Source organism: Labeo rohita, chromosome 23 (assembly GCF_022985175.1).
Source record: "Labeo rohita strain BAU-BD-2019 chromosome 23, IGBB_LRoh.1.0, whole genome shotgun sequence".
Lineage (NCBI taxonomy): Eukaryota > Metazoa > Chordata > Actinopteri > Cypriniformes > Cyprinidae > Labeo > Labeo rohita.
Window position 1 is genome coordinate 20,121,117 of NC_066891.1, and position 13,125 is coordinate 20,134,241.

The 13,125-nt window shown below is 35.5% G+C and overlaps 1 protein-coding gene across 1 annotated transcript; it reads right to left on the reverse strand.

Moving 5' to 3' along the window:
* Positions 1-404: 404 nt before the first annotated feature.
* Positions 405-10,981, reverse strand: LOC127154935 (calcium-independent phospholipase A2-gamma-like). The gene is made up of 10 exons (XM_051096814.1): positions 10,000-10,981; positions 5,053-6,437; positions 4,737-4,886; positions 4,476-4,633; positions 4,183-4,277; positions 2,536-2,707; positions 2,387-2,444; positions 2,108-2,302; positions 1,824-2,019; positions 405-952 (listed from the first exon to the last, which is right to left on the reverse strand). The coding sequence occupies exons 2-10, from the start codon at positions 6,379-6,381 to the stop codon at positions 690-692; spliced, it is 2,616 nt and encodes an 871-aa protein (XP_050952771.1). The 5' UTR covers positions 6,382-6,437; positions 10,000-10,981; the 3' UTR covers positions 405-689.
* Positions 10,982-13,125: the final 2,144 nt, after the last annotated feature.

Sequence of the window (13,125 nt, forward strand, 5' to 3'; positions counted from 1 at the left end):
TCAAAGCAGAGGTTTGAGGTAAAATAACTTCTTATAGCGACAAATTTGCACATCGGTCTAAAATAACAAACAGAGCTCTTGACTGATGTCCCAGTCGCTGCTAGTCACATGAGCGATGACTATGTGGCTTCTTCGCTTCATTTAAGCATTGAAAACATCACTAAAATCACCATGATTATTGACTCCAATATACCATATTGTATATTTTAAGGAATGGTCAAGAGTGTTTCAAAGGTTTTTCATTTTACAATCAATCCCATGACATTTAAAATGTCAAAACCGCTGCATTTCCACTGTTCTCAGATTATTTTTATAGTCTTAACTTCATATCTGAATTTTTAATTATACTTTACATCATCTGTTATGTGCTTTCATCTTATTAAAAAAACAACATAAACTAGTGATTAAATAAAAGTAGTGTTCTTAGTTTTATTTCATTTCATAAACCTAAAAAATGAAAACAGATAAATAAATACATCAGTCTATAAATATTGACATTTACATTGGCGTGCTTAATACATTGTCTAAAATGCCTGTGTGTTTGATTTGTAACTTATTTAACAATGATTTGTTATTCACAATCTTGTGCCACCAGTAAGAACATATTCTTCAAAATATCTTCATAGTTCTGATCCAGATAATTTCATACATTCAGCTGAATTCTCATCAGCACTATGTAAAGTGTAAAGTCAAGCCCAGCGCTGCTGCAGCTCCCACGCTTTCCCACCGATCCAGTCACGTGTTTTCCAGATTGCTGTGCGCTCTGCCATCAGCACTTCACACAAGCGTTCCAGTTTGGGTCGGTTCCGGTCCAGGTAGAGCTGTGTGTCGTTCTGCAGCTGCTGAAGCACTTCAGGCCTGCTTTCATCCAGTGTCACGTTTGAACTCAGCATTGGGTTAAAGCGGAAATACACGTTCGGTGATAAGAGGTCATCCAATAGAGTGTGAACACCTGAAAATGGGAGTATGAATATCATACTCAGCACCTCAATATATCTAAATGTTTATTTATTTATTTATTTATTTAGAAGTGCATAAGCATGTGCAAAAACTGGCTAAATACACAATGTCATATGTAGATTTTTTTTTTAACAAATGCATTCAACATACATTTGTCCAAATTATCAGGTGCATTTATCTTAAGTAAATATTTTAAGAACCTCAAAAAATATATATATTTTTTATTATTATTAAAAAAATTGTAAATGGCGTATTGTACACAATTAATAATTGCAGAAGTATTCTTTGCAAGTGTGTGCCAAAAAGCACAATTGTACATAGCATCAAATATATACATATGCACATCAAAAATAAATTAAAAAATTATTTTAAATAATAATTATATTTAGAATTTAAATATAAATGTATTCAATTAACAATTATTCAATAATTATACAGTAAACTGTGTACTGTACATAATTAATAACAGTAAAATTATTATTTGTAATATTATTAAACGTGACCCTGGACCACAGAACCTTCCAGAAACCGTCTTAAGTAGCATGGGTATATTTGTAGCAATAGCCAAAAATACATTGTATGTCAATTTCGTACCGTAAATATATCAAAACTTAATTTTTGATTAGTAATATGTATTGCTGAAAACATCATTTGGATTTTCAACTTCATTTCTACTTTCAAGTTAATTTTCTCAATACTTAGATTTTTTTGCACCCTCAGATTCCAGATTTTCAAATAGTTGTATATCAGCCAAATATTGTCCTATCCTAACATATATCAATTAAACAAAATTACCCTTATGACTGGTTTTGTTATCCATGGTCAGAAATGTAAAATTATCCTCATGGTGATATCAGACTAACCTTCAGTATCGGTGGCGCTCCAGATCAGGTTGCTGATTTTGGCTCTTAAACTTGTGGAGGTTGCAGGTCCTCTTCTAGCGTTGTCATACCGGCCAGTTCCCAGTGACAGCACACACTGGAAGGGCTGGTTGGGCCACAGCAGCCGGCTTTCATGGACAGCTAGAGCACAGGGGTTATTGAGGATAAGACCACCATCCTGGAGAAAAAAGAAAGGAACAATGTCTGGATACAAGTATATTTTGAATCCTCATATTTACTAGTTGTCTAAAACAGACTGTTCTGACCTGGTGTATATCGCCATGAAGAGGGAACTCCTGGAAGTATCCTGGAGCAGCAGATGAGGCCCGGACAGCCTGCCACAGCTGGTATCCTGATCCTCCGGCGTAGCGGCTCAGTCGTCCTGGAGCATGATTATAGTTGCGGAAAATAAATGCTTTCGGACTTTTCCCCCAGTTCACTACGGCACTTACAGCAGACACCTGTGTGAGAAGACAACAGCAGATAGATCACAAACCTCTTTAAAAGTAAGTTTAAAAAAATGCCAGATGTTATTTTTGATTCACCTTTGGGCTCAGCACATCTCTGGCTGTTTTAATTAAAATCTCCTCCCCCATCTTCTCCCTGATGAACATGAAAGAATAGTTAAGAAAGCTACACTGGCATTAACACAGTGGTTACAGTTTTATACTTCCACTGAGTGTGTAAATCCAACCTTAAGATCATCTCCCATGTTTCTGTGTTGTAGTAGGAGTGTGTCCAGCCCATCTTCACAGTACCAACTAGAGGGTTTTGTTGAAAAACATCTGACCCAAAACGATGATACATATCTTCACATTCATCCAAAGAGATACGAGCTAGACCCAACATGAAAGCCAGAACTGCTCCTGTACACCAAACACAGAGATAAAAAGTACATTATATAATATGTAGTTGTATACAACAGTTCTTTCTGGTTCTCAAATCTGATTGGCTGAGAGGAGTGCAATATTCTAGTTTTATTGTATCACTTTGCTTGCAGTATTTCTCACAGCGAATGTCATGGCGGATGCATATATCCACTATAATTTTATAAATTATAGGCAAGTTTTTTAGGCAAGAATGCACTTGTTTAGACTTCAAATATATGGTTTGTTTATAAAGATAACATCTATATTAAAATTTGTGAGCTTTTCTTTTTTTTAAAAAAACAAAACAAAACATTAATTAAAAAAATAATAATAATAATAAAAAATCTTGCTGACCCCAAACTTTTGAGGTCAGTTGAGGTCAAAAGTTTCCATACACCTTGCAAATTCTGCAAAACGTTTAATTATTTTACCAAAGATTGAGAGGGATCATACAAAATGCATGTTATTTTTATTTAGTACTGACCTCAGTAAGATATTTAACATCAAAAAGATGTTTAGATATAGTCCACAAGAGAAAATAATTGCTGAATTTATAAAATTGACCCTATTTTAAAGTTTACATGCAGCTGATTCTTTATACTGTTTTGTTACTTGAATGATCCACAGTTTTTTTTTTTTTTGGCTTAGTAATTAGTTCATGATTCCCTTGTTTGAGGTTTAAACGGTCACTGATGCGCCAGAAGGAAACACAACGCATTAGGAGCCGGGGGGTTAAAAATTTTTAGGGTAAATTTAACTTATTTTGTCTTCTGGGACACATGCAAATATCTTCTGTAGCTTCTGAAGGGCAGTACTAAATAAAAGAAATATGATATTTAGGCCAAATAAGAATAATGTACACATCTTCATTATGTTCAAAAGTTTATACCCCTGGCTCTTAATGCATCGTTTTTGCTTCTGAAGCATCAGTGAGCGTTTGAAGCTTCTGTGATAGTTGCATATGAGTCCCTCAGTTGTCCTCAGTGTGACAAGATGGATCTCAAAATCACACAGTCATTATTGGAAAGGGATCAAAAACACAAAAATGCTGAAAAACCAAAGAATTTGTGGAACTTGAAGGATTTTTCTGAGGAACAGCAGGCAGTTTAACTGTTCAGGACAAACAAAAAAGGGACTCATAAGCAACAGTCACACACACACAAAAAAAAAACAAAGTTGTGAATCATTCAGGTAACAACCACAGTATTAAGAATGAAGCGTATGTAAACTTTTGAACGGGGTTATTTTTTTAAATTCAACTATTTTCTCTTGTGGACTATATGTAAATGTCTTTTATGGGAAATATCTTATTTATGTCAGTACTAAATAAAAAATAACATGCATTTTGTACGATCCCCTTTTATTTTGTTAAAATAATTAACATTTTGCAGATTCTGCAAAGTGTATGTACACTTTTGACATCAATATATATGTCTCATTTTACATTTAGAAGTTTTGTAATGTATTATTACCTGTGCTGACTCCACATATATAGTCAAACAACTGATGCACTCGTTTTCCTGTTTGAGCTTCCAGCTGTTTTAGCACTTGTAGTGGAACTAACCCTCTGTAATACAGGAAAAACAGCTTTAAGTAACAGTAAATCTTGGCATAAACATGTTTCTCTATATGAGTGACAAAAAATAATCATATTTATTACATATATATCACTAAAAAGCTGTTTTAGAATATATATTGGATCATATTTGTCTAGTTTTACAGGGATAAACTGTAGAGCATGTTGATCAAATGTGATATTTCCTACTTGGTTCCGCCTCCATCAATGGAAAGCACTCTGACCCCACAACCTTTGACCGGATCGGCATAACCAATCAGAGCCAAAGTTTCCCTAATGGCTTCTTGAAGTTTTTCATTCATCCAAAAGATCCGGCGTCGTCTAAGTAGCTGCAGTGCTGCTTTTTCCTACATTTAATCAAAGAAATGAACAGAAGAGAAAATTCACAATTTCTACAGTTACATAGCGAGGTCTATATTTGGTGATAAGATTGAGTTTTTTCTTGTATACCTGCCACACCACAGCCTTGCATGCTGGGTGCTGAATGAGGTGAGCATTCAGCTCCTTCACACAGGAAGTGATGGATGACGGTACCGCAGCCTTTTCCAGTCTTTTCAGTAAAACTCTAGTTATCTCATCTGCATTCCTCCTCCTTAAAATCTAGAAAACAGATTTCCTGCTAATCAATCTATTCATTAAATTAAAAGTGTGCATTAAGTGCAAAAAAATATTATTTAAAATAATTAATTTGCCAACATGCTTGAGTATGATTGAGGTGTCTGACTAAATTATGATTTCTGGTCATGCCAGAGTTAGCAAGACTCACCGTTTCATCCAGAATTTCCTCTGGGGTCCTTGTAACGGTTGTGGTCTGTTCACTACGCCTGGAAGAGCCCATTCCCAAGTAGCTTCCCACAAAACCAGGTATGGTTGAGGGTTTCAACAGACACTCATAAAAGGACACTGGTTTTTCTTGGATCACCGTAGCCTCAGCTGAACCTCTATAATACTCTAGCTGTCCATCCACCTCCTCATTCTCTAAAGCTGCAGATCCTTTAAAATACTGGTTGATGTGGTTGGCCATATAAGAGTAATTTTCCCCAAAGCGTGTGGTGAGGTTGCTCATGTGGAACAATCCTGGGGATTTGGGTTGAAGAAGTGGATCCTTAGTTTTATTTAGAACCTCTGGTGAGACTGAAGTCTTCAGGATGTTCGTCTCAGCATGTGTTGATTTCTCAACTGTATCTGCTACTTTCGCTCCAAAGTATCGATTGATGTGATGGGCAAAGTGGAGGTATCCTTCATCCCAGGAACTAGATACACTGTTATCAATCTCCGGTCTTGCACCCATACTGTTTTGCTGAGTTTGCGCAGTTTCAAGAGCACTTTTATTACTCATAACACTTCGCTTTCTTGTAGACCTTCTGAGTCCATCATCTGGTGATACCTCCATGTGTATTTGCTTTGTTGGATTTCTAGAGAACATAGTGTTAATGTGACTGGCCACATAGCTGTAACTCTCCCCAAATCTGTTTGCCAAGGAACTGATGTGGAACAACTGTAGTCCAGGATAGGCTGAGGTCAAAGGTTGATCAGAGGAATCTTCATGGACCTGGTCAATGGCAGGTGTCCCTATAAAAGCTCTGCGTCTCTCTCTCTGAACTCGTCTGGATGCTCTGGTTAGTGGTTCTTGCACTGCAGACATCAACCCAACTTGCCCATAATCCACCACAGATACCTGTTTCTCCTTAAAGTATGAGTTTACGTGTCTGGAGAGATGATTAAAAGACTCTCCTAATCTCAGTCCAAATAAGTTCAGGCGAAAAGCAGTCCTGCTGTGTTGGTAAACTCCAATGGGAGCTTCTGCTTTGAAAGTCTCTCTGTTGGAGGTTGAGTATAATCGATCATTACTGCTAATTGCTCCAAAAAGTCTGATAGTCTTCTTTGATCTATGCGATTTGAGAGGACTGCTCCTTGTAGACTGAGAGGAGCAGATACTCTCACATGACCTATGAGGCCTCCTAATAAGGTGAGACACATTTCTGAAGTTTGTGAGCAGATACTTCATCTTGTACAGCAAACGGAGCTGCTTTGACCCCAGGTGAGTGACCCGGGGTTTGTCAAGGTACCAAGCCATCAATGAAGTACCAAGCATATAAACTGACTGAGGACTGAATGGGCATTGGCAGCAGAATTAGGATAAAGGAATGTCTAAAATACAAAGAAGCAAACAAAATTCAGCACAGCAGAACATTTACTCATATTAGTTGTTTCCTTATGGTGTATATCTTTAATGTAAACAAGTGGTTCTCAATTCCAGTCCTGGCGTGTTTTGCACGTCTCTTTTATTTCACACACCTGATTGAGATAACCAGCTCGTTAGAAGAGAGCGCCATGCATGAACTGTGTTCCCATTGATATGCTCCCTACACAGTGTTTACGGATTTCCCGTACTTGGACACATTTATTCACGGATTTGAGCTTCGCCACGGCTTGCAGCGTCTTCACACAGAGACAAAACGTACTAGAGAAGTGTGACGCAATATATATCTGTAAATACAGTTTTTCTCAGTCGCTTTGGTGCATTTCTCACAACACTATTTACATTTGCACAACAGTTAATGCATTTCTCAAAACAATTAGTACAAACTGCAAAACCTAGTTGATAACCTGCAAAAGCGTGTCACTTGCTCAAAATGGATAGCTCATTCCTCAAAAGCAAGTATTCATGTCAATGAAAGTGTCAGTGTCATCAAGATGAAAAGTCCTGACACCATTGTTTATGAACAAGATAGTCAAATGGCTTTGTCATGTTTTCATTATGACAGTTTACTCTGTAAATTTTTTCCTATGCAAAAAAGTCAGATTTTGGTGAAACTTCCTGAAAATGCTCAAGACAGCACTATATACTATTTGCACAGCCATTTGAAAACTACAGTAAAGCTAGACATTACTGTATTTAGTGAGGTATCTGAGTACAAGACACTGAATATGTATGTTTCACATTTTTACTGCATATGCTCTTTGCAATTCTAATTTATTCAAAGCATTGTGCAAACGAATAAATACACCCTTATTTACAACAAACATAAACTACCTTTGGGTAGAGCTGTGCACAATTGTAAACAATATTGCAGTACATATTGGAACTGAACCTACAACATACATAGGTCTGTAAATCATTCATGCACATTTGCAGAAATTGTTCAATTTAGAAGACATTTTCAGGAAAAAAAAGATTTAAAATTTTTTATAAAATTTGCTTCACAGATTTTGACAACTAGTTCAACATTTTTGTATGTAATGACTCAAGCAATGAAATGAGGACTATTAGTTTTATATGGAATGACTATTCAGCATTCACAAGTTTAGTTAATTTTGACTGACATGACATAAGCAAATGATAATGTTATAAAACAGCAGAGAGTTGTATGAAAGCAATTGATGCATGTCCAAAAGCATTTGCAATTTGTTGGAAGGAATGAGAAACTGCTACTATGATGTGCACAAATGACTAAATGTTGTGGAGGTTGAAGTAAATGTTGTGCAAATGTAAATAGTGTTGTGAGAAATGCACCAAAGCGACTGAGAAAAACTGTAATATAAGTTAAATTCACGTCTCGCACACTTTAAAGCCCTTTAAATGGAACATATACACTCCCTTCGAACTGGAATCATGTCGTAATATCATATGTCCACTTCGCAGGGCACTTCGGTCGATATTACGCATTGAGAACCACTGATGTAAACCATGTTAATTTATGTTTTTACGCCCCCTCCTGGTCAATTATGGAGCATTTGTATACGTTTGTTTTATACAGTCAAACCAAAAATGTATCAGACACCTTCAACATTTCTCACATTATCACAGTTTATTCGCTATAGTTTGGAAAATATTGATAAAATATGACAAGAATTCAGAGTTAAATAGTTTTAGAACAAGTTCATCTTGATAATGTCAAATAACTTTGATAGAAAGGTTTGTATTCCCTGGTGAAAAAACCAGCATATGCTGGTAGGTCTGTTTTGATGCTGGTTTAAGCTGGTCCTTAGCTGGTTTATGCTGGTCCTTTGCTGGTTTATGCTGGTCCTTTGCTGGTTTATGCTGGTCCTTGACCAGCAACATGACCAGCATAAACCAGCTAAGGACCAGCTTAAACCAGCATCAAAACATACCTAACCAGCATATGCTGTTTTTTTCACCAGGGTTACAATTGATCAAAAATGTAGACAACTGTTAGTATGACAATATTTACACAACTATCAGTACTTTGTTGACCAATTACCAAGCAATGCGTAATATTGTTCAGTCTGTGGTGTAGAAAGGTCGCATTAGCAGTTAAAGAAAAACGCTTAAGCAAAACGTAGTCAGGTCAAAGTGTCTGAATAATTTTTGGTCCCATTTTTTTTTTTAATCAATCTTACTGGTAGTCCACTGTATGATGAATGTTGGGTATAAAATGTCTCAATTTATTTTTTTTATTTATCTTCACTAGTAAAAAAATATCAAAAATAATATCTGGTGTCTGAAATTTTTGGTTTGACTGTATACAAAATTAACTAATGATGTGTATTAGTAAATAAATATTTTATTTGTAAATAAATGTCAAAAATACACCCATGTCTAATGAATAGATGTAACTTTCATGATTGAGCGTTTCATAATTTATTGACACTTTTAGCATTTATTAAAATGGCACCGCAATTTTATAGTGAATTGCTTTGAAGTTTGTACTATTTTTTTTTTTATATATCAATAGTGATTCATAAGCAAATCTTCTAATAAATAACATGCAGCCATGCAGATTACACACAAAATACTGACAGAAAAAGTCTGAGCCAATTCAATTCATAAAAATGCAATCATATTAACTGTGATGTTTTAATTATCTAATTTTAATTAAGCCTTTAATTCATCAATCTCTTTAGGGATTTTGCAGAGTAGTTTTATAAGCCATTCTGTGAATAAGAACAGAGTGACTGTGCTCAGAACTGTGAAATAGGACACCAAGGTGTCGACAGTAGGTCAGAAAAATACCATGTTTAGTACTTCCATGAACCTCCAGTACATATTTATAGTTGCCTGTTGGTCACATGGCAGACAGCGGAGAAGCACAGCTATTTTGCCTCTTTTGTCTTTGTTGTGATCTATGAGGACTGGCAGCGGCCTTTACGTCACATTGTGTACAGACAGTTCCACAACGTGCCCATATCCATGTGCTTATGTGTAGTGAAACAACAAGTGCTCTATTTAAAATGCCAGACGTAGTAAAAAAGTCACCAGCAAACCCAATGACTGCTTCCTCTTTTGTAATCTGTTCCAGTGTGTAAAATATTAAGTTCGTTAATGTACTGTGACAAGGCTGACCTTAATGTATATCATAAACAGCTGAGAATTCAGGTGCTAAGTATCTATTATCAGACTCATATTTAGCAAAAAATTTAAGCGCTAGTAATAAAATGAGGATATTATATCTATCTATATAAATACATAATATTAAGAAGCATTTGAATGAATAATCATTAGTCATAAATCTCACTGGCCTTAATAAAACAAACTAATCAGAGTGGATATATACATACACACTCTATCTATCAGCTGTAATTCTGTAAGTTAAAGGGCTTGAATGTTTACAGTGTGCAGCTCAATTAATGAAATACAATATTTTATTCTTTACTAAGACAGAAGGTCAAGTTGTCCAATTCAACGAAGCACACTTAACCTTGAGGGTTACTTGTAGATCTTTTCAAATAAACTAAAGTTTTGTCTTACCTGTCCTCTACCTGGCTTTCTCTTCTTCTCCCGACTTCAAGGTGATAAATTAATGCTCAATCTTCTTCCAAAACACTTATATTGTTTGTTTTCTCTTGGATTACTTCCTGTGGTATTTACACTTGTTTCTGTTGTGGTTTTTTAATCCCGCCCTACTCTGAAGTTCAAAACCTATTGGTTGGTTTAAAGGGACTGCTGAGTCTGACCGAGCCCCTGACCATTCCTCATTAAAGCACAGTCTGTCCTACCACATCCTAACAGTTGATCACCAGTCAGGAGGCATCTAAATTTAGAAAAAGTTCTTTTAGAGCTGTCAAAGTGTCAACACTCTGACGTTAGTTCCCTCCCAGTAAGAACAATTTATTGTATATACATATATTACAGTGTTTTTTAAAGTGAAGTTGTAGATTTTAATAAAAGATCATTTATTCTGAGCACATACTGACATTATAGTTATATTTAGACTCTTTTAAATATTGGATGCAAAAAGGTTAAAAAACAATAACAGCTGTTACTACCAATACATCCATTGACCCAGAGGCAGTAAAGTATTTTTACTCTGCTGTAAAAGTACTTTTCAAGTGTTTGTACATTATCAGTGTTTTTCTTTAGAAAATGTTTCTTCACAACATTCCAAAGCATACTTTTTACTGCACTAAATTTTATATTAAATATAATTTAATACCAAATTACATTAGAAATCTATTACTTAAAATCTATTCTACTCAAGTAAAAGTAATTCAAAGATTTACTTGAGTGCAAGAAAGTACTCAATTTTTTATGTTCTTGAGTATTAAAGGTAAAACAAACAACAACTTTTATGAAATGTAGTGCAGTAAAAAGTATGACATTATGTAAAGTTTTCCAAAAAAAAAACACTCTGATAAACTACATATACTTTTTAAATTTACTTGAGTAAAGTAAAAATACTTCACTACTGTCCGCCTCTGCATTGACCTGGAAAGTCTGTTTTAAAGCGTTTTGTCCCTTATGTTTATTTTTTAGCACAGCGTCCATTGGTGCATCCCTCTCTTCCAGTCCACTTCAGTCGGTTTCTTGCAAACACCCCATAGGCTCGGTTCATTACAGGCCTGATCAGTGGGAGAGAGATGAATGTGCCAAGCCAGCCCAAACCCACCGCACTGTACATCACTGTGAAAGCTGGAACTCCACGATGAATCTGCACTCAGAAGAACAAATGGTCACATTGAGGACTACTGAACTAAATATTTGATCAGGGCTGCGTTTCTTAAATTTAAATACCATACAAGAATGTTTCAGACTGAGGAAAACCAGTGAGAACTCATGAAAAATTTCTAAAGAATTAAAGAAAACCCCCCAAATTCTTAAACGCTTTCATAGATATTTTTAAAAGGATAGTTCACCAAAATGAAAATTCTGTTATTGATTACTCACCCTCATGTCATTCCAAACCTGTAAGACCTTTGTTCACCTTCAGAACACCAATTAGTTATTTTTGATGATACCTGAGAGCTTTCTGACCCTCCATAGACAGCAAGGGTTCTTCCATGTTCAAGGTACTAAGAACATTGACAAAATTGTCCTCTTTGTTTACGTGCAGATGAAAGCGCACAGATGAGTCATGGTACTCTTCATTATGGCGCTAGGGTGATGTTAACAACCCAAGTTATTTTTGTTTTGTTTTTTGCATACAAAAGTATTCTTGTAGTTTTATAAAATTACGGTTGAACCACTAATGGACTAATTTGTCGATGTTCTTGGTACCTTTCTGGGTCTTAAACGTGGAAGGAAACTTGCTGCCTATGCAGGGTCAGAAAGCTCTCAGATTTCATCAAAAATATCTTAATTTGTGTTTCAAAGACGAATAAAGGTCTTACGTGTTTGGAACAACATGAGGGTGAGTAATTAATAACAGAATTTTCATTTTAGGGTGAACTAAACCTTTAAGAAAGTTGGTAACTAGTTTCAGTTCCCAGCATTCTCCATAATATCTTCCTTTATGTTCAACAGAAAAAAGTCAGTCACATAGACTTGGAATGAGATGAGGAAATTATGACAGCCTTTTCATTTTTAAATGCTTTTGGGACTTTACAGATCATTAAATAAAAAAATAATTGATTACTCACCTTGTTCTTTTCATCAATCACTGTCATTTCCCCCATTGCCATCTCATAATCGACTCCTTCATATTTGCTCCCGTCATACTCTGGCAGTGAAATGTCCACAAAATCTACTTTTCCCGTTCTATTTCTCTGAAGAAACTTAAGAAAGCTAATTTCTTTAACACATATTGGGCATTCTCCATCATACAACACCTATGACACAAAATAATACTCTTGTTTAAAAGGATGCATGTGTGGAAATCTCACTAGGCTTTAAGAGACTTATTTTGTGACGCTTACAAGTTCAAGAAATTACACTCCCAAGTCCATTTATGCATGTAAAAAATTATTAGACTATCCTGGACGTAACAACGACGCCACTGTAATTCGTTTATGTATCTAAGAGAGAAGTGAGTTCTCACCCTTATAGTGTCAGTAGATCCTCCTTTCTTTTGAGAGGAAAACTGTCGCTGTGTACTAACGACACTCGTCCTGGAGCCGATATAACGTAAAGCTCCAACCAAAGGTAATCTGATAGCCATTTAGCCCTATAAACTAATTTGACTGAGTAAAAGGGAACATTTAAAATCTCCTGATGTACTTCATGACTTTCCGGTTCCGATGTCTGTTAGCTAACTCGTTAAGAACTTACACAACACGTTTAACGTTAGATAACGCATTAAAAGACGAAGTAAAACTTGTTTTTGTTTACCGAGTACATGCAAGCATGTGTGCTAAAGACATTTCAATATTGCAATACAGTGGCGTCAAATTAATTATTGTACTTGGTCATCAATGTATTATTCAAAACAAATGCCAGTGCACACGTGAGATCTCCGACTGCAACTCTTCCTTGTTACGTTTCCAAAATAAAAGTCCCATTTACTGTATATTTTAAATACATGAAATGACTAAGACAACTGCGACCTTAATATAATAAGTAAATATTTAATCCGACACAGCCTTGACTGGACATCACAATCTTTATTTTAATGTTTTTATACAAAAAAAAAAAAAAAAATAAAAAAAAATCCTCTGACAG